The sequence below is a fragment of the Arvicanthis niloticus genome, chromosome 2 (genome assembly GCF_011762505.2).
Source record: "Arvicanthis niloticus isolate mArvNil1 chromosome 2, mArvNil1.pat.X, whole genome shotgun sequence".
Lineage (NCBI taxonomy): Eukaryota > Metazoa > Chordata > Mammalia > Rodentia > Muridae > Arvicanthis > Arvicanthis niloticus.
Genome location: NC_047659.1, coordinates 44748527 through 44769379, shown reverse-complemented (window position 1 = coordinate 44769379; position 20853 = coordinate 44748527). Strand labels below are relative to the sequence as shown.

The window sequence follows — 20853 nt, the reverse complement described above, 5'->3', positions numbered from 1 at the left end:
TTAGCTTTGGCTGGTGCTGCTCATGCCTTGGCCGCAAACAAAAACAGACCTTTAATGTCTTCATGGCCATCATCCTTCTAACAAACTTATCTGCCTTTTCTAAAATAAATCATATTTGAGAACTCTCCGGTGTCACCTTGCAGTGTAAGTGGATTTATTTCAGACTCTAGAGTTTAAGCTCTAGTGAGTTTTAGAAAATAATTACTTTATCTCCATTCTGGCTCACATCCCAGGAATACTGGCATTCTGTAACGACACTATTATAAATTATCTTGTCACAGCTTTCAGGGACCCCTTCCATTAGTCTCATTATGAACTCGTCCCTCGAAATGATCATGACCTATACGCATCCATAAGCTGGTGCTTGGATCACAGGTTTCTCACTAGGAGAGTTGTCCACGGACTTGTGCTAGTCATGTTTTTCTTGGCGGAGTTAAGGTGTTATGTGGCTGAATTCCTGTTACAGATGGCTGAGGGAGCACTTACTCTGTGTAACACAGTGGTCTCCAAGTTTACTTGGCATTCTGCTCACCTGGAGGTCATGGTAAAATGAAGATCCCAGGAACTTGTTTCCAGAGTCTTAAATTTAGTTGGAATCCAGCAGAGCCTTCAAGTTTACATGTCTACTCAACTCCCAGACAATGGTGATATTATTGGGTAATGAGCCTTAGTTTTGGGAAGCACTGATAGAAGCTTTTGATTTTTACCTGTGCTGGGTAGGACAGAAGTAGATCATACAGTAAGAGTCGCAGAGTAAAGGATGTGAGATATTTGCATAATTAACTGTGCTGTGCCCCTAGGCTTGAACAGAGAGAGAAGATGGAATAGAAGAAGGGCAGATAATAGTTTTCAGTCCGTGACATGGAGCTTAGGGAGTTTTGTGGAAGAGACAGCACTGTGATTGGGTTTCCATATGTAAATAATTATAAATGCAAATGCAGTGTGGACAGGGCAAAAAGCATTTCAGAATACGGTGGAGATAATACTATTGTGCTAACACATTTGCATTAATTAATTAGTGCATTGCATTTAAAAGCTGTGAAATTAAGCCTCCAGGTTTCTTCTTTCCTCCCCTCCTTCCCTTCATTGAGACCAATCTTATAGCTCAGATTGGCCTGAAGCTCATTAGGGCCCATGCCAGCCTCAACCTCAGGATGCTCCTTCTTCCTCGGCCTCCCGAATACTAGAGTTAAAGCTAAGAACCATCCCACCTGGCTTCAAGTGGCCGCTTTTTGCATTGATGAGCCAATTAAACACTTTCACCCAGAATGATCAGTTTCCTTGCGGTAGTAGATAGAAGCTATGACCTCACACACATGCCAGGCACTCTACCTCTGAACTCCACTCTGAGTTGAGGCAATTCTTCTCTTCCTCCTCTTCCAGGAGACAGGATCGAATTGTGGCATCAAACTCACAGCAATCCTGCCTCAGTCTTCCTCGTACTGGTCCCCAGGAACAGATGCAACCCACTATGCCTGACTAGCCATCAACTTCTCAGAGAGAGCAGAAGAGTGGCTGCCAGTGCCCAGGGAGGGAGAATGGGCTCTACTGTTCAGTGACTTGGAGTTTGAGTTTGGCAGGGGAAAAGTATGAATGACAGCAGCAGTGACAACGGTTAGTACGGTATCAGTGCTACCATGCATAAAAGAAGTTAAGGTTATAAATAGTATGTTATACATAGTTTACCACAGTTTCCAAAAACTGAGTGTTTTTCTTTTGGCACTGAACATTTTTCTGAGTATTGTGAAAGGCTGTGTCTTCCCTCCCTCTGAAGTTCTGATAATGTTCATCATTTTTTAAAATTTCTTTTTCATGTTTTACAACTTTATTGAGTAACTTTCAAGTGTAATTGTCTTCAATACACAGTTCAATGGTTTTTAGTAAATTTATAGAGTTGTAACCAATCACATAACCTAGATTTACAGCATATCTGTCACCTAGCAGGCTCCTACATGTCCTTTGACAGTCGGTAGCCGCTGTTCCTAGTCCCCCACAACTACCCAACTGTCTTCTGTGTGGATCTTCATTTTCTGATAATGCCCTATAAGTACAATTAAGAGGGTGAATATTTTAAGTTCAGACTCCATTCTAGAGAACCTGACCTAAGTTTGAACTCAGGTAAACTAACAGGCTGGTACCTACCACTAGTTTCCAAGTTGCCCCCCAACAAATTCCAAGCCTAACTCCAGTCTCTAGGCTAATTCTAAAGAGGGCCAGAATCTCCAGGTTATTCCTCTAACAAACCTGTACCCCCAGGTTACAAGCCCATCCCCTGCCTAACGACCACTAATGCAGAGGGGAGCAGAAATTAAGTTTATGATATGACTCCCACCACCAGTTGCTAAAGGCCACAGTAGCTTTCCAATTAGATGCTTGCATACTCACCCCCCACCCCACTTGCTTGCTTAGTATAAAGTCTTGCCCTGATAGACATTTGGGGCTCCACCACCACCAAAACTGTCCTGCGTGATGGCAGTGCATTGGGGGAGAGGGGAAGCTAGCTTGAGTAAAATAAAGACCCTGCTGTGAGTCACATCAGATCGGCTCCTGTCTGCTTTTAGGGGGATCACTAACATTTCCCTGGCACCACACAATCACATACTATATGTTCTTTTGTATCTAGCTTACTTCAAGCAGCGTATTGTTTTTAGGAAATCTCCTTGCCCCCACAAGAGTAAAGTTTGCTGTAGGCTTTCATTCAATTCCTGGTGCCCTGAAATGACTGTTATTTTTATAATTTTCTTTTCTTTTCTTTCTTTTTTTTTTTTTTTTTTTTTTTTTGGTTTTTCGAGACAGGGTTTCTCTGTGTAGCCCTGGCTGTCCTGGAACTCACTTTGTAGTCCAGGCTGGCCTCGAACTCAGAAATCCACCTGCCTCTGCCTCCCAAGTGCTGGGATTAAAGGCGTGCGTCACCACCGCCCGATATTTTTATAATTTTCAATGTTTCTTTTGTTATTTTTAATGACCTCATCAAATTATCATGCTGCAGGGCTCAGAAAATTCTTCCTTTTCTTTACTTTTTAACACAGCAGATGAAAGAGTCTAGTGAAGGTGTGTGTGTGCGCGCGCGCGTGTGTGTGTTGAGACAGGGTCTCACTAGGTAATACTGGCTAACCTGGAACTCATTATACAGACCAGGCTGGACTTGAACTCACAAAGATCCCCTTGCTTCTGCCTCCTAAGTGCTAGATTACAGGCTTCTACATGATGCCCAGAGGCAATAAGTTCACTCGCTTTCATGATTGTATTTGTATTCTGTTGGTTCTATTCATCTGGAGAACCCTGACTAATCCACTGAGCAAGGCTTCTTCAAACTGCTCCATACAAACACCTCCAGACTGGAAGATATAATATGTTTTTCCTCATCACCTGAAGAAACCCAACCTGGGTCACAGAGCATATATATTCCAGAGAAGGCAGTGCTCAGTTCAACACATAATTTAATAGTCAAAATAAATCCTACTTGGGTTGAAATGAATGGCATATAAATATAGCTATAAAGATGATGATAGTGTTTGTAGGTGGTGACAGAAGAGACTGAGAAAACTATTCTCTGTGATGAGAGGCAGAGTGGGGGCAGGGTAGCATATTTTCTCTACCCAGTGTTTGATATATAAAAAAAAAACTGACAATAGCAATTTTTTTCTTATACCTTAGCTGAAAAGGAGTCTTGACAAAAAGTCAGTGGTCATGGCTAGGTGTAATAGAGAACACACACAATGTCAAGCACTCAGGACGCTAAGGCACGGGGTTACAAGTTCAAAGTCAGCCTGAGCAACACGGTAAGACTGTCTTAAAATTACAAGGCAGAGAGGAGTTGGGAATATGGGGTATAGAGCTTGCTTGGAATTTGCCAGGTTATAGGTCCAAAACTGAGCAAAACTGGAAAGAGAGGGAATGATAGGGAGGAAGAGAAGAAGAGAGATATCAAAGCTAGCCCGGAGTTCACAGTAAGATCAAACAAGAAAACGACTCAACTTCCCCCACTCGCACACCTTCAAAGAAAGCAGTGGTCATCCTAACGGTCGGTGACTCTGAAACTTTATATTGGTAAAGACAATCTCTTTCTCAGTCCAAAGTCCAGAGACATCTAGAATCATCACTCGGTGGCCACATTAAGACCAGGGTAAAGGAGAGCAGAAACAGGGCTTCAGCTAGCACCCTGCCTTGAGTCTTCACCCAGTGGGCGACCCAGGAGGTCATTACTCACTCAGCTGAAGAGCTAAGATGTCTAAAATATAAAACGGAAAGTAAAATGCTACTAGATACCTAAGACCAGAAGTTATTGCATAAGCATTCAAAATTGAAGGCCTTTCACAGCAAACTATAAGTCTAACTGTTAAAATCAACATCTGAGGAACTGGCGACATGGCTCAAGGTTACATACAGAGCACCTATTCCTCAGAGGAGTTTGAATGCTAATGGCTTACAACTGTTCCAGGGGATCTGATGCCCCTTTCTGTAAACACTTACAAACATTAAAATTAAGTAAGTAAAATACAATGAAGTAATGTTAGAAAAGCTTGGGAAATTTAGACAGTAAGTTTGGGTAAATGGTTTGGTAACTTTCAGGATGTTTCTGTCTAATCAATCATAACTGGAGTCTGTTCAAGAGTATTTTCTGTCATTTCCAAAATAAAATGGATGCAAGAAAGAGGGGTGTATACGTCATAAAAGAATGAGGTTAAATTTCAATTTTTACATTTTTCTTCACTCCTTCACACCCTTCTTGTTATTTTACTATAGACCTAGTCCGACTCTGGCTCAGCAAAGAACTACGAATCCCAGAATGCCCTGCGCCACATCTGTCCGCGAGAATTCCGCAGGCTGATATCAACTAATCCTTGCACGGAAGAGTCTGCTCTGCCAGCCAATCAGGAGACGGAGTTGAAGGGCGGGTAAGCAGGCGGTCCAGAGTTTGAAAGACCGCGCGGCCGAGGAGCGGCAGACAGGCGAGCGGTGGGTTGGTTCCTGCCGGACGGGTCCAGTCAAGAGGAGACGGCGGCGTTCGTGGCCGCCCAGGTCTGGGAGCCTTTTGAAGGGTTATGGGGCTTCGCCGGTCGCACGCGCGCGCTGAAGGAAGCCGCCAGGGCCGGCCGGCGTGTGTCCACAGCGCCTGGAATGCGGGCCTCCGCTGTTAGCCGCGGGGTTCGGGTTCCGGCGCTGGTCCGTCCCGCCCCCACGCCCCTCTTCCGGCCTGCAGGGGGAGGAGCGGACCGAGCTGGCCGCCTGGGGTCCAATGCTGAAAACCGAGTCGGTCTCCCAACTTCTTAAGAGTCTCAGTCTCCTTGCCTGTGAGCAGATCCCGAGGAGAAGCTGACTGGCACCTGGGTCCTGTTAGAACAGGATTTGAAAGCTGCATGCAACCTATTTTGATCATATTCTTTGCTCTCCCCCCCACCCCCCTTCATGCTATTTCCCTCAGAACAGATTGATGCACACATTCACCACAGTTAAGCCCCAATTGGCTTGAGTTATCCTGTTGCTAACTACCAGAGTGTTAATGGGTTATTTTATCTTATTTTCCGTTTTATTAAGTTCTTGACCAGGCTATCCTTGAACTCAGGTACCTTCCTGCCTCTGCCTCCGCCCCCCTTAGTGCTGGGACTAAAGGCGTTTAGTCCACGCCCTGTTGTTTTATTTAGGACAGGTCTCTTGTAGATCAGGCTGGACACCTTTCCTGCCCCCCAGCTTTCAAATGTTGGAATTAAAGTCTGCCTTTATGCTAGCTGACCATTCTGTAGCGAAGTCAACCTTCGGACATAAACTTGAAAATGTGGCTTATTTGGTGTCAGTAACAATTAAAATACAGTATTGTGCTCTTTTGCAGCCGTCCTTAAACCAAAATGGGTGAAGACGAACTGGCATGCCTCGATAAACGCATAAATGAATTTGGGGATAAATTCAGAGCCAGACTCATCGATAATCATAGTCAGGTGCTGGGACTTAGAGATGCCTTCAAGGACTCCATGAGAGTGCTTTCAGGTACTGCCCGCCCTTAACTCCTAACTTGTGGGTTTTGCTGGTCTCATTTATTTTCCACTGTTCTTTCTGCGAGATTAAAACATCTCTTGTAACTTGTCTTTCAGAAAAGCTGTGTTTGAAATTAAAGGAAGAAGAAAGGATGGCTGAGATGATTCTGGAATATAAAAATCGTATGTGAAAAATTGTAGACTAGCTTTCAGATTGAATGTCTTTATCGTGAAATCTTAAAGTAAGACAGTGTAGTAAGTGTTCATACACTCACACACATGCATAGACATTCATCAAAATTCTGTTCCCAGGAGCTGGAGAGGACCCAAATTCAATCCCCAGCCCCCACATGGCAGCTCACAACTGTCTGTAACTCCTGTTCCAGGGGGTCTGACACCCTCACACAGACATATATGCAGTCAAAATACCAATGTACATAAAATAAAAATAAATCATTTTTAAGAGATTCTGTTTTCTGTCACCAGCTTAAAGCTGAACATCTTTGCACATCTAGAACTGTGAATATTTTTTTCAGTATTAATTTTCAGTGCTATGTGAATGGCATCATTTTATATATATTCTGTCTCTTTATTTAAGTAGTATATGTTTATTTGTATACCTATGTGTAAAGGGCAGCCTTTAAGAAAAAGTTTGTTGTCACATTGGAAATTTCAGCCAAGGAACACAGAGTTCCTCAGAACTTTGGGGTCTGGTTAATATTCCAACAATCATATTTTTACCACCATTCTTTCCCTGTCATTTCTATGGCTCTCCAGATATTTCAATACTGGGTCTGTGTCTTTTACTGAATTCTCACACATAAGCTGTAAACCTGGATCCAATGGGTTGAACTTACATAGAGAGATTTGTTTTAGGGGAGCCATGTTTTAAACACTTAAACTGGAATGCCCTTGCAAAACACTCAGCACACATGTGCACACACAGACACACCACTATGGTTGAACAGAAATAACAATTTACCCAAGTTCAGTGAATATTTGATTGCTTTTGCCCTAGATTAAGAAAACAGTGCATAAGGTCTAATTTTGTAATTTAGTGGAGATGAAGACAGGGAAACAATAGTTAAAATAACTTGTAATAATGGAATGTGTGCCATCTGGAAACAGACTCTGGAGGCTTGATTCAAAGAGTTGCAGAATATTTAATAACTAACCCTAAGTTCCATATTCTAAGCTGCTTGCACATTTTGACTCAGGCCTCACAACGATAAGACACATAAGTTCTCTTACTGTTTTCTTTCTTTGCTTTTTTTTTTTAATGAGAAGTTTTGCTTTGTTGGTTTGGTTGATTGAGATAGGGCATCACTTTTTTTCTATAGCCCATGCTGGTCTGGGACTTGTGGTCCTTCTCAGTCCTGTAGCCTCAGCTTTTTGAGTTCTAAGATGACAGGCACTCTTCATACCCTTGTTCTTGTTGTTTATAAAAGAGTAAGACTTCTTGATATCATCTCAGTCTTGAATAATTTATATAACTGAGGTTTAACAAGGAGCGTGTGCATCAAATTATTTTACCTGTATGTTGAATTTTGTAGCCTTTCTCTTTGATTTGTTTTTTACTCAGATCTTCCACCTTTATGGCTAATTTTGTATCTGTAAATGCTGCTTTTCAGATTTTATAAGATTTCATTTTATGTTTTAAGTATTTAGTAAGTACAGAATTTATTTAGAATTCTAGCACTGCTTAAGGAGTAACCTACCCCTTGATTCTGTGTTTATATTTTTCTTGTCATACTACCTTCCTAAGTATACTAACAGTTGCTTCCAGGGTCCTTGCTTTCCTGAGTTGTGTACCAGTTCTTCAGTAGGTCACAAGGGTCAAGTGTATCCACTGGAAGTACTGTATTTTAGGGGAATTATTGTTGCTTTAACAGGGTTTGTGCCTTCCCTGTTCTCGCTGCGTGTTGTCCCATGGCTTTACTGTTTATACTCTTTACACTGTCGGGTACTTACTCCCTGCTCCCCTGGGCCTGCAATCATGTCTAGACTCTGGGACACCTTAGTAGTATTTAGAAGAAAAATGAGTCCCCCAGAATCTAACTCAGCTGTGTGTTTCAGGCAAGTTGTAGTTTTTCCCTACAGAGCCTGCTTTCTTGATGATTCTTTGTATCTGTCATTCTAAAACGACAGGCCACTCTGTATATCTAGTTTAAGAAGTAGTAGCAGAGCTATCCCAGGGGCACAACTTAGACTGCTGGGAAGGCTGTGTGACAGGAGCAACTCAGTAAGCTGCTTGGTGCAAGATAACATTTTTAACAGTGCTAGGAGGTGTGATTTGATGGCATGGTACTGTTTGCTTAGCTTATGTGAGGGCCCGAGTTTAATCCTGCTACCATAAAACACTCATTATGAAGACTGAGTACTAAATTAATATATATATATATATATATATATATATATATATATATATATATATATATATATAGTGTTTTCCCAGTAACTATTATATAATAAAAATTTTCCAATATTTTATCTATGTTGTAGTCTACCATATTTGCTTTCAGTGGATTTTTAAAATATGTTTGAAGATATTATTTTGTTTTATATATTTACTTGCTGCATATATCTATGTGTAAGATATATTTAGTGCTCTTGAAAGTCAGAAGAGGGCATTGGATCCTCTGGGAATAGAGTTACAAATGGTTGTTAGCCTCTATGTAGGTGCTGGGAACCCAGATTCTTTGTAAGAGCATCAGGTGCTCTTAACCCCTAAACCATATTTCTAGGTGTGGATTTTTTATTTTTTTAATTTCTTTGGGGATTTTGTGTAGTGTGTGGTTTGGTCATGTTCACTTCCACCCAGCTCTTCCTTCCCAGCCCATGCACTTAGAACTGTCTTGTTAAAGCCTTCAAAACTATGTGTTGTGCTGCCCGAACATTCTTGGATCTGTGGTCTCCCACTGGAGTGTGGTTACCTTACCAGGGCTAGGTTAATATTTTATTTTGACTTAGGAGCTCATATAGCACAGGCTGTCTCAGACTTTCTCTATAGCTTTCTCTATAGTAGAGGATGGCCTTATCTTCCTGCCTCTACCTGTTGAATGCTGAGATTACAAGTGTGCACCATCACACCCAATTTATGGGGTGCTAGGAATATAATCCAGGCCTTCCCACATGGTAGGCAAGAGCTCTGCCACCTGAGTTACATCTCAAGTTCCATATATTAGTATTTTATATTAAGCTTTATGATAACACTTTAGAAAGATAACCCTATTTTATTTTGAGTGTGTGCATGCTTATGACCATGGTATATGTCAGAGGTCAAAGGACAATTTACAGGAATTGGTTCCTTTTCTACCCTGTGAGATTGAACTTAAGTCATCAGGCTTGGCATCAAGCACCTTTACCTATGGAGTCATCTCTTGGTCCTGTCAGCATATTTTTAAATAAAATTAGCTTATATGGCTGTCATTGAGTGGAGACATGGTGATGTCTGTGTTTCAGTTTCAGAATTAATCTTTGTAAGATTTGACAATCTTATCACCATTTTTTGTCTTTAATACATTCTAGAAAAACTTACAAAGCATTAGAATTAGCTTTCTTCATAGCACTGTGAAAAGCTGTCTTACAGAGTTGGACTGTGGGCTTTACTAAGATACTTGGAACTGCAGGAGTCATGATCTTCTGATTTTCTGTTTTGTTAATTAATTTGGTTTTTCAATTTTAGAAACTTTTATTTTAAAGACAACTAATGAAGCAGATTCTCTTTTAACATTTATAATTTTTGAGCCATTAGAATGTTTATTAATCATAGAGGCCGAAGAATTGTGAATTTGAGGCCATCCTAGGTTTATAGACGTTCTGTCTTCAAAACAAAACATAGAAACAATTTTATTAATCTTTGGGAAGTTGGCAGTTTTGTGCTTTTCTTAATTACATGTCATAGAATAGGACATATGCATTTAATGCCATGTGTTTCTTACAGAGCTCTGTAAGCAGAATAAACTCATTCAAGAAAAGAAAGATAATGTGTTAAAGATGATTGCTGAAGTAAAAGGCAAAAAGCAAGAGTCAGAAGTGCTGACAGCAAATATCCAGGATCTTAAGGAAGAATACGCTAGGAAGAAGGAAAGTAAGTTTCTGATTTCATTTAAAGTAGTGGACTGAATTTCAAAGGCATGGTGGTCTAGTTGTATGCATTTGCCTGGCTCTACTTTGTGGCTAAAGTAGATAATACTTTATTTAGTGTGTAGACAGACCAGCATCTCTCTAGGTATCACTTAAGTCACCCAAGTGACTATTGTTTTGCTTAAAGGTTTTGTCCAATTTCAGTTACAGTCAGACCTCATGTCATTATTACTCTGGTTGTAACTAAAATTGGACAAAGCCTTTTAGTGGTCTCATGTAGCCTGGTCTGGTCTCAAGCTTGTAACTAAGGATGCCTTTGAACTGGTCCTCCTGCTCGACCTTCGAGTGCTGGGATTGTAGGCATGCATCACCATGCCGTGTCTGTGTTGAAGAAGTCTTTTAAGGACTTAAAAACGTTTGTTGACCATAACATGTCTGCCCGGCAGTTAATGCATAGACTTAACTGGTAACAGAGAGTAACACGTACAGAGAGTACGTGACTGCAGTGTTTACCCCTAAAAGGGCCATGTATTACATGCACACTCCTGCCACGGCCCACGGAGCATCCCAGAGGAGTGATGGAAAGAGTGCAGAGGAGTGCTGTCAAAGTTTCTTTGGGACGTGACATGGCTAATGTGCTCGTAAACTCTCAGCAGCTCTGGTTACCTAAATAAGTTTGGGCCGTCAGCATGTGATAGGAAGAAGGGCCCATGAGACCTCACTCCTCAAAGACTATTGGTTGAGAAATTTTAATCCAGCAACATTGCTGCTCTGGCAAGGGATCACATCCAAAGACCTATGCCTTTGTAATCCAGCTGGAATGCAGACACAGAACATACCTTAATCCCTCTGGTTTACTGACATGCCTTTGGTATCTTTATTCCCAAACAGTGAAAGTAAAGTTAGTTTATAGACGGAAGCAGCCATGTATGAAATTGATGTCTAATTGAGGGGCAGACAAAGTGACGAGTCAGAGAAGGAGACACCAAGTTCTCATGAGAACAGATGGAAAAGTGATGACAGCGCAGAGAATCAGAGAGGAGGCAGTTTTACCGGGAAAGGTGAATCAGTTCAGTCATTGCAGTCTGGAGTTGAGTTCAGTCAGTTGAGGCATTTGAGTTAGGAGTCAGTATAGTGGAGTTGAGTTTGTGAGTTCATTGCAGGTCAGCAGAGGCAGTTGAAGTCAGAGAATAAGAAGGCACCAGATTAGAACAGGTTGCCAGAGAGTTTGATGCCAATCAGAGCTGAGAGAAGCCAGTTTGAATCAGTCAGCTTGGAGAGATGTTTTGAGCTAGAACATCTGGGTTGACCCACCTAGTCTAAGTTCAGAAGTAGAAAGGGGAGTTTCTTTAGTAGTAAACCTCCAAGATGACAATATATCTGGTGAATAAAAGATACTATTGACTTTGTTGGCAGCAGGGAGTGGATTCTACTATCCTCAGTGGTGTAGCTGCCGATAGTAAGTTGCCCATGCCCCAGTAAATAACATAAACCTCTGCCCTTGCTCCTGCAGGAAACTCAGTGGGTTAAATTCAGAGAGTGTACACACAGAAGACATGGAGGTGGGGGAGCACCTGTTGGGAAGAAGCAGTGTGTGTGTGTGTGTGTGTGTGTGTGTGTGTGTGTAACTCAATGGATTAAAAAAAAAAAGACTTAAATTTCTGGTTTAGAAATCCCGTTCTGTAAAAATTTTGTGTCTTATAAAAACTTTTGTATTCAAATGAATGCTTTATTTAGAAAGGAACCTTGAAAATAGCAGTTTGTTTGGTTAATGCTTTCTCTTACACAGTTTGTATCTAAGACTAAATTGTGAATATATTCTTTCCATTCTGCCACCCATTAGTTAGGGTTATTAGGGTTTTTTTTGGGTTTTTTTTTTGTTTTTTTTTTTTTTTTTTGTTTTTTGTTTTTTTTTTTTTTTTTTTTTTTTTGAGACAGGGCTTCTCTGTGTAGCCCTGGCTGTCCTGGAACTCACTTTGTAGACCAGGCTGGCCTCAAACTCAGAAATCCGCCTGCCTCTGCCTCCCAAGTGCTGGGATTAAAGGCGTGCGCCACCACCGCCCGGCTGGGTTATTAGTTTTAAACCAGCATTTGTTAGCAGTTATAAGCCCGCATGAAATAAGGCTGGTTTCTCACGGAAGTGCTTATGCCTACAGGAGGAAAGTATTTTTCTCATGAAGCAATTAGTATGTATTTGTCTAGCCAGCAAACAACAACAACAATATAAAGGAAATCTATTTCTAGGCTAATTATACAAATTTCTGCCGTGATTATTTATATCTCAAACATTTTTTCTTTCATTTTGAACAGAATCCCCTTATTATTTGTTAAAGTTGGAAGCTGAATAAATATAAACAGATTGATATGCCTGGCATAATCTTTTTAGTAGTTTTCAAGTTTCCTAAAAGTAATTGAATAAGCCTTAAAGTGAGAATTATCCAAACTATTCAACACTGTTTTTAAATCGTAGCCATTTCCACTGCTAACAAAGCTAATGAAGAGAGATTGAAACGGCTGCAGAAATCAGCAGATTTGTATAGAGATCGCCTGGGACTAGAAATTAGAAAGATTACTGGTAAGTTTATTGCTCTAACTGCTATGTAGAAGATTAGAAAGGGGGTACCTAGAGAAGAGAAGAATCTAAGAGGTATTTTCAACTAAACTTATCACATAGGTTTTTAGAAAATAGGCTAACATCTCATCTTTTTAATAATCTAAATGCAAGTATAATTGCTTTATTTATCCCGTATCTAATGAAAGTTTGACATGGTTGTCAAAAAAACAAAACAACAACAAACCCATGCAACACTTACTGTTCTTGGTTTTCACTGGCATTTGTATAACCCCCAGTTGCCTTCAGAATGGTCATTTGTGAACGGCTGGTGTAATTACTCATTAATATAGTATGAATTATTCCATCTTTTATCAACTGGATTGCTAAAACAATTGGATTGTATCTTTTCTAGCTTTAAAAATGCTGTATATAATTTCTCACTTGGGAGGATCCTTTCTCAGAGGGGGATTACTAGGTTAAAAAGCATATGAATGTTTTTAAGGCTATTATCTATGCATATGTTAATTGCTTAGAATGGATAGTGTTTGGGGGCTTCCCGAGATCATGCTCAGGCTCGGTGACTTAGTGTTTGTGCTGGTCTTCCTTAATTCATAGGGAATATATCTTAAGACATTCAGTGGATACCTATACCTGTTAATAATGAATATTATGTGCATTTTCCCTGTATGTGCATACTTACCATAGATAAGTTTTTATGTTTTATTTATTGCAGTTTTAAAATCATGTATTTTGTGTGTGTGTGTTTATGTAAGTGCATGTGTGCCTTGCACTCTTGTGGAGGTCAGAGAACAGCTTGAGAGAACTGTTTCTTCCGTCATGTAGGTTCTGAGGATTGAATTCAGGTCATCAGGCTTAGTAGCAATCACCCTCACCTGCTGAGTCATCTCCCAGCACCCCTCCCCCATGAGCTGTGTTTTGTTGATATTATTGTGTGTCTATGATGGTGGGAAGGGCACAGTGTATGTGTGGAACCAAGTAGCATCCTTTATCATAAACTGCCAAATGTAAAGTGTTCCCCTGATTGTGAGAGTTGCTTAAACAGACGAGTTGATCCAGAAGAATGGGTGATCAGTAGAGAGTATCACCACTGTTAGAAGGGTGGCAGGCTGGCGCCTACTGCAGAACTGATAGATTGCTTGGTGCCAGGGGAAGCACCAAGACACATTGAAGTGGAAACTTAAGGGTTCTTTGGAGAGTCAGTTGTGTCGGATGCTGTTCTACTGGGGCAAACACATGGAGTGTTTTTCTGAAGTAGACACAAGTAAAAGACTAAGGCAGACTCATGAAGGAGGATATTCTGCTAAAGCAAATACGTGAAAGGACACGTGATCAAGGATTCTTTTCCAATGACACACATGTATTGGTTTACCTTACTTTGCGTAGTTGAGCTGCATTTGTTAGGACTCCATGTACTGGGACTGATTGGATGCATGTGCTGAGGCAAGACATGGTGTTTGTAGGGTATAAATAGGACTCCACAGAGTGATGGAGACAGTGCTTGGCTTGCTGGTGCAGCTAGCTGTACAACACTTGTGGGTCTTGCATCTTTGCTGATCATTGCTTCCCTGAGAGAGGCATGTGGAGAACTTCTCCTGGTGTTCCTGTTGCTCCCTCCTGCTGACTCATGCCAAGACTGAGGCCTGGCTGTCTCTGCTAGGTCATTATCACCGCTGTTGCTAACCTGACTCTACCCAACTGGTACATCCATGAAGTGTTTGTGAGTGGATTGAGCTGCCGCTGCTGCTGACCTGTGAACTGAGCTGATGATTGCAGACAACACAGATTGGAGTTGCTCCAAAGAACCTTTCTAAATGGGTCCACTTACCCCAATTCCTTTCTTTCCTACTTCCTCTGGTTGGTGGTGGGCTAAAAAGGAGATTGGAGCATTTAAGAATTATCATTAAAAATAAAAAAATTGAAAAAATTAAGTTACAGCACATAGGTACTCTTGCCAACTGATGAGTGAGAGGAGTGCTGTCTGCTCTTCTGGATACTCAGAGGAAAGGAAAACCTCAAGGAAACCCTTGACTTATAGTAAACTGAGTATATTACCAAATCCTTGTTTGGTGTGCACACCCTTCCCAGTACATTAATAGTCTGAAATCTGGTATACTGACCTGTACTTCACTTTTTATTTGGATGCTAGATAAGTCTTTCCTAAGTGAAGATTTCCTTTTATAATGATAAGAATTTTAGATATGATTGCTTAATTTTTTTATGTTATAGAAGAAACTAAAATGTGTATGAATTTATGCTTTGTGGCAGCCAACTTGAATTTCTACCAGGCATTTATTTCTTTGGGAGCATTTCAAGGTTTTTTTGGGGGAAACTAAATTAACTAGAAGAATATAAAATAAATTCACTTAACAATATGGGCTTATTGTAGTAAAATACATATAATATAAAACTAAGCTGTTTTAACCATTTTAAAATATATAATTCATGACATTATATCTACAGTATTATGTGACCATCACTAACCACTGTAGATTTCTATATTTTATCATCACAAACACCTATTTTGTAGTAACTCTCCATTTTCATGCTTTTTTTCCTTAGTTCCCAGTAATTTTGAATTGATTTTTTTGTTGTTGTTGTTGTTTCTGTGAATGTATCTTAACCTGTTCTAGCTATTTTATATTGTGGAATCATACAATATTTGTTCTTTTGCATCTTCACAGTATGGTTTGTCCATACTGTAGTTATGTATGAGAGGTTCATTCCTTTTATGTCTGGGCAATGTTTGTGTGTTTGTATATATGTATAGTGTATATGTGTACAATGTTGTATTCAACTGTTCATCCATGGAGGGCTGAGTGTGTGACACTATATTGTTTTCACTGCATACAGTGACCTGGTTAAATGTCTGCTTGTATGTTTTCCAGTTGGAGTTTTTTAAGCCTTTCAAGCCTTAGTGGGTATTTAATTTACAAATATTTTATTTTGTGAGTTGTCCTCATTTTCTTGGTAGAGTTGTTTGAAGGAAAAAATGTCAGTGATGTCCAAGTCATCTGTTCTTCCTTTATTGTCTGCTTTTAATGTCATTTACACTAAGTTGTAAGTTCTGTGTTTGAAGATACTGGTTAAAGTACAGAGCACATACTTATCAAAGATAGGGCAGTGTGTGTGTGTGTGTGTGTGTGTGTGTGTGTGTGTGTGTGTGTGTGCACGCGCCTGTGAAAGTATCTCCACTGAGAGCCTTGTCTTCTAAGTATTCTCATATTAAATGGTTTTTAATCTCTTTCTTCAGGTGATAAGTTGCAGTTTATATTTACTAGTATTGACCCTAAGAATCCTGAGAGCCCATATATGTTTTCCCTGAGCATTAATGAAACTAAGGAATACGAAGGTAAGTATCCTGTCTCTTATGTCTAAGATCAGTAGCCTCAACTGTCATTTGACACACAAGGAAAAATTGTGTTTGCACAAGCTCTTTCCTTTTCAGTGTGGCTTCTTGAGGTAGTAACCTCTAAAGGATGTGAGTGTAGTTTTGCTGCATAAATGTATTTTTTGGCCATAATAAGTAACATCTTTCCCAGATGACACAGCATCATGGGGGCTAAAAACTCTTGAGACCAAAGTTCTTTGTATTTCATGTACAAATTTGATTACCCTTGCAGAACTGTGAATAGTTCATTGTTACTTTATGTAAAATAATCAAAATGTGGTAATTTACTTACCCCCAATTTTTTTTTAAGCTTTCATCCTAAAAAGTGCCACACATGCAATTATGTGTTAATACAGGTTAGTTACTGACTCTGCAGCAGGTCAGAGAGCCTTTAATTTATAGGGAATATATGTGATTGCTAGCAATGTGAACACTAAGCAAAATACAAGTATGTTTGTACTTTTTAAATTCTTCTAATCCTTTATATAAATGAACTTTAATTTGTTGGAGTTCATAAAACTGATTCTCAAGTCATTACACCTGTGATACTGTTTTAAAGCATTTATAACTGGTAGTTAGATATTCAGGATGCTGGTTGGCCCTCTTAGGCCCTGGTAATTCACTGTCTTCCTATAGGATTCAGATTTTGAGAATCTCCATCTATAAAATATTTGAAAATTTTCTCTGTAATAATTGTATTTCAGTCAAATGAGTACTAGGTGTTAAAAACAAAGCCCTAAAACCTCTAGGTTTTGAGTTTTCTCTAAATTATAATTATTGATACATTGTTTGTGATGGTTAATGTTAATTATCACTTTGACAAAATCGATAGTCACCCACATGCTGTGAGGAATTATCTTGACTGTGTTAATCGAGGTAGGAAGACCTTAAATTAACAGTGTATGATGATATTTCCTGGCTGGTAACCTCACTGTGTAAGTAGAGAGAGGGAGCTGAGCAGGAGCATGTGTGTATTGCTCTCTATTTCCTCATCATGGGTACAAAGTGACCAGCTGCTTAATGCTCCTGCTGCCTTGATTTCCCCACCATGGTGGATTGACCTTTGAACTGCAAGCCGGAATAAGGCTTTTCTCTTAAGTTGCTTTTGACAGAGTATCATAGCAATAGGAAAGAAAACTTAAATACACTCATAGTGTTTGATAGTTTATTAAAAATAAAAGTCACAGGATAAAATTTGATCCAAGTACTTTGCTGTTTCTTTGTTGTGATGCTGTCCAAGCAATCTCTAAAGACAGAAAGCTAATGTAGTCAAGTTCTTCTTCCTGAACAATGGAGATGATTGACGGTAGAAAGCTGGATCATTCTTTTGGCAACTCACTGAAGATTTGTTCTGTTGTACCAGCATGTGCAATGACACAAGGACTGTAACTTGTGACCTTTGTCTCATTAGTTAGTGGACTCTTGGAACAGTGACCACATTTCTACTGACTTCCATTGCCCTTGTAAAATCTTGGATATTTCATCCCCAAATCATAAGTTACTAAGAATTTGCATTGAGGCCAAGTATGGTGGTTCTTGCCTTCAATCCCAGAACTTATGAGGCAGAAGCAGATGGATCTCTCTGAGTTCAAAGCTAGTCTGGTCTGTTCTAGGCCAGCCAGACCTACATAGCGAGACCATGTCTCAAAAAGAATTAGCATTGAAAGGTAAATCTTTTTTCATATTGTGGCAAGAAACTGGATGTCAACTCAAAGTTTTGCACAGAAAAATGACGTTTAATAGTTAAATCAGATGTACATAAGAAAGATGATAGAATTAGCACTCAAGTGTCACTTGGCTCTCAGTCATTTGGATACCATGTTTAGAGTTAATTCAGGATTGTAGTACTTACAATTTGAATATTTGGGGATTAAGCAAAGGAAAGAGCTAAAAGCTAACTGAAATTCAATGTATTAGTGAGCATTTCAGTAAAGGATAATTGCTATTCAGACCATCTGAGAGCCTAAGTGGAAACACTTACACACACACACACACACACACACACACACACACACGCACACGCACACACGCCCCTACCCCCTTTTAAATTATCTTCTTTGTTTTTCCTCTAGTGTTTGACTGTTCCCCTCATCTTGAGTGCCTAGAAGAATTTCAGGAGAAAGTAAGGAAGACCAACAATTTTTCAGCCTTTCTTGCCAATGTTCGGAAGGCTTTTATAGCTAAGGTTCATAATTGATACAGGTTTGTTCTTTGTTATTGTATATATTCTAAAGGAATTCTCATTTCTTGCCTCTGTCATTTTTCTCTATTTCTGTGTGGTATGAAAGAAACTAGAATACATCATCCCAAACCATGTCTCTTTGACATAACATTTGTGAGCTAAAAACAGTTAAGCAGCAGCATAGTTAGAAAAACTTTGCCCTTCCCCAGTCTGCCTAAACATGGGACCTAGATTATAGAGGTATCTAGCTCTATACCCACAAAAAGGATAGAAGTTAGTTGCTTACCACTTCAGATATGGCACCAGAGGAATTAACAAGCCTATCTTTATTAATTTATTCCTGTAAATATATTCTTCATAATTCCCCATCTGTGGAAGTCAAAAGGTAAATTGCTGTCTGTCTTGTCATGTTGTAAAATCCTACTGTTCTCTGTTGAAGATGTGTAAACCTGACTAAGCCATTGTTTGGAGTTCTCTTCTGTTGGGGTTCTTTTGTACAGTGTGCACTGCATGTGTTAATAAACTTGCTTGTTTTCTCCCAGTCTTTGCAACTGTCTCTTCAGTATGACTTTATGAGGATTGAAGAGAAATAGTTCATTCTCTCACAGGGAGGTGCTGAGTCCTGCAAGGCAGCTGTGGAAGGGTATGACACAGTTCCTGCCCCTGGAGCAGGACTAGAGGGTGTGGGCCTCCAGGAGTGTCAAAGGTTGCTAGGCTTGAGGCTTGTTTGTATAATAATGTACATAATTACTTTATGTTCCTCCTGAAAATATTCTCCCTGCCTTAGGTTATTGGGGAATGTCCTCTCAGCCAATGTTAATGACTCCATGATAATCAGAGACAAGACAGCAGGAATCCAGGAGGTGAGGTGTGTCTAACGTCCTTAGCAAAATGGTGAATGCTGTGACTTTCAGGACAGCCCTTAAGGCTGTGGGAAAGAACCCTAAAAACATGAGTTCAAAAATATATAAATAGGATTTCTCAACTATGTAAAATATAAGGATGCAATATGAATTATGTGAGGGATTCACAAACCAAAAAGAGCAAAGGCAGCTGCATTAATGAGCTAGCTTTGTCAGAAAGATAGAAAGGCAGGCTGATACATGAGTTCAAGGTCAGCTGGGGACAGAGCAAGTTTAGGCCCAGGGGTGGTAGGAATAGTAATTTCAGAATGGGATCCCAAGATAGCTTCCTTGAGCTATCTTGATGCGCTGTCTGGAGAGCCAGCAGGAGCAGAACACAGAGCTGTCACCTTGTACACCACGATTGACTTGGAGTCATTCTTTCACCACTCCCAAACATGCCTTCCTCAGAACTCCCTTTCCAAGCTGAGGCTGGTCCTTGACAGGCAGGTATTTTTGTAATTATTTTTATTAAAATCCCAGAGGGGAATTGATAAGGTAAAACATGTCCTTGAAAAAGTAAAGCAAGAATTGATGAGATGATTCATTGGGTATTGTAAGGCCCGACAGGTAGGGAGGAACTCCCTCCCTGCTCTTGGGAATTCACGGCCACCCCAATAACTGCAAAGACACCGAACTTGATGTAACAGCAAAAGGTATATTTCAATCAACGCGTTGAGGTCGCACTTCCAGCCTGTCCTACGCAGAGGCAAGCAGTGAAGTACGACCCCCACTTAGGGAAAAGATAGAGTTTTTATAGTAAGAACTGCAACCCAGGGAAATGAGGGGGAAATATCAAACACTATTCAATTTGTCTTGTGGTTCGTTTTGTTCCTGGTATCTAGGATGCATGGGCACACTGAGAACTCCCAACTCAAACTCTCCTGGTATCCAGGGTGCACAAGAACGATAACTTGAACTCTCAGCTCTGAACTTTATTCAATCTATCTTATGGTCAGTTTTTAGTTCCTGGTACCCATAGCACTTGGTCATGCTATCTTGAACTCCCAGCTCTGAACTCTATTCAATCTATCATCTATTTTGTCTTGTGGATAGCTAGTTTCCTAGGACCCAGAACGCAGAACAAGCTGATCTGCACTCTTGACTCCATCTGTGGAAGGTTTAAAAATTTTTAACCCTTTCAGTATAAGTACCTGCCACCAAGCCTGATGGCCCAGGTTTAATCTCCATGACCCACATACTAGAAAGGAACTTCCCAAAATGTGTTCTCTTCCATCTTTGCCATAGCATCTATGCCTGCATGTACACACACAACTTACATTTTTAAGTGAAATCTAAATTCTTACAATTAATTATGCCTTATAAGTTAAACACAGTAAGAGGTTAACAGCAACTGTTATTTTGGCCCTCCTTCTAGAAGATCAGAAACAGTACAGTACTAATTATAAGGAGGGACTTGCTGGACTGGCTTACGTGACTGGATGGAGTAGTCCATCAGGAGCTATGGGCACACCGGGGATTCCAAAAACTAAGCTCCTCAGTCTCTGAAACTGGAAGCCCCAGAAAAAGGGAGACTGGGGAAACCTTGCTATTTAAGGTTGCATTTTCTGAGTGTAAAATGTGGTCAGTGAAGAGTTGGCTCCATCTCTGTTGCTTATATTTCACGTTGTTAGTCGTACTAAAAACATCTGACATGTGAAATATGTACATACATTCCATTGCTTATATAATTAGCAATCTAGTTAATAGTTTAAGAACATTAACGTTAAAAATACTATGTTCTATGC

The 20853-nt window shown here is 40.0% G+C and overlaps 1 protein-coding gene across 1 annotated transcript; it reads left to right on the top strand.

The window, feature by feature from the left end:
* Positions 1-4891: 4891 nt before the first annotated feature.
* On the top strand, positions 4892-18744 carry Spc25 (SPC25 component of NDC80 kinetochore complex). The gene is made up of 7 exons (XM_034495509.2): positions 4892-5022; positions 5831-5985; positions 6090-6155; positions 9916-10062; positions 12529-12633; positions 15884-15982; positions 18094-18744. The coding sequence occupies exons 2-7, from the start codon at positions 5847-5849 to the stop codon at positions 18216-18218; spliced, it is 681 nt and encodes a 226-aa protein (XP_034351400.1). The 5' UTR covers positions 4892-5022; positions 5831-5846; the 3' UTR covers positions 18219-18744.
* Positions 18745-20853: the final 2109 nt, after the last annotated feature.

Excerpts from the sequence above, each read along its gene's own strand:
- Spc25 (XM_034495509.2), top strand. The coding sequence starts at position 5,847 with ATGGGTGAAGACGAACTGGCATGCCTCGATAAACGCATAAATGAATTT. Across the intron at positions 10,063-12,528 it reads ATACGCTAGGAAGAAGGAAA|CCATTTCCACTGCTAACAAA; the intron begins GTAAGTTTCTGA and ends TTTAAATCGTAG. Across the intron at positions 12,634-15,883 it reads AGAAATTAGAAAGATTACTG|GTGATAAGTTGCAGTTTATA; the intron begins GTAAGTTTATTG and ends CTCTTTCTTCAG.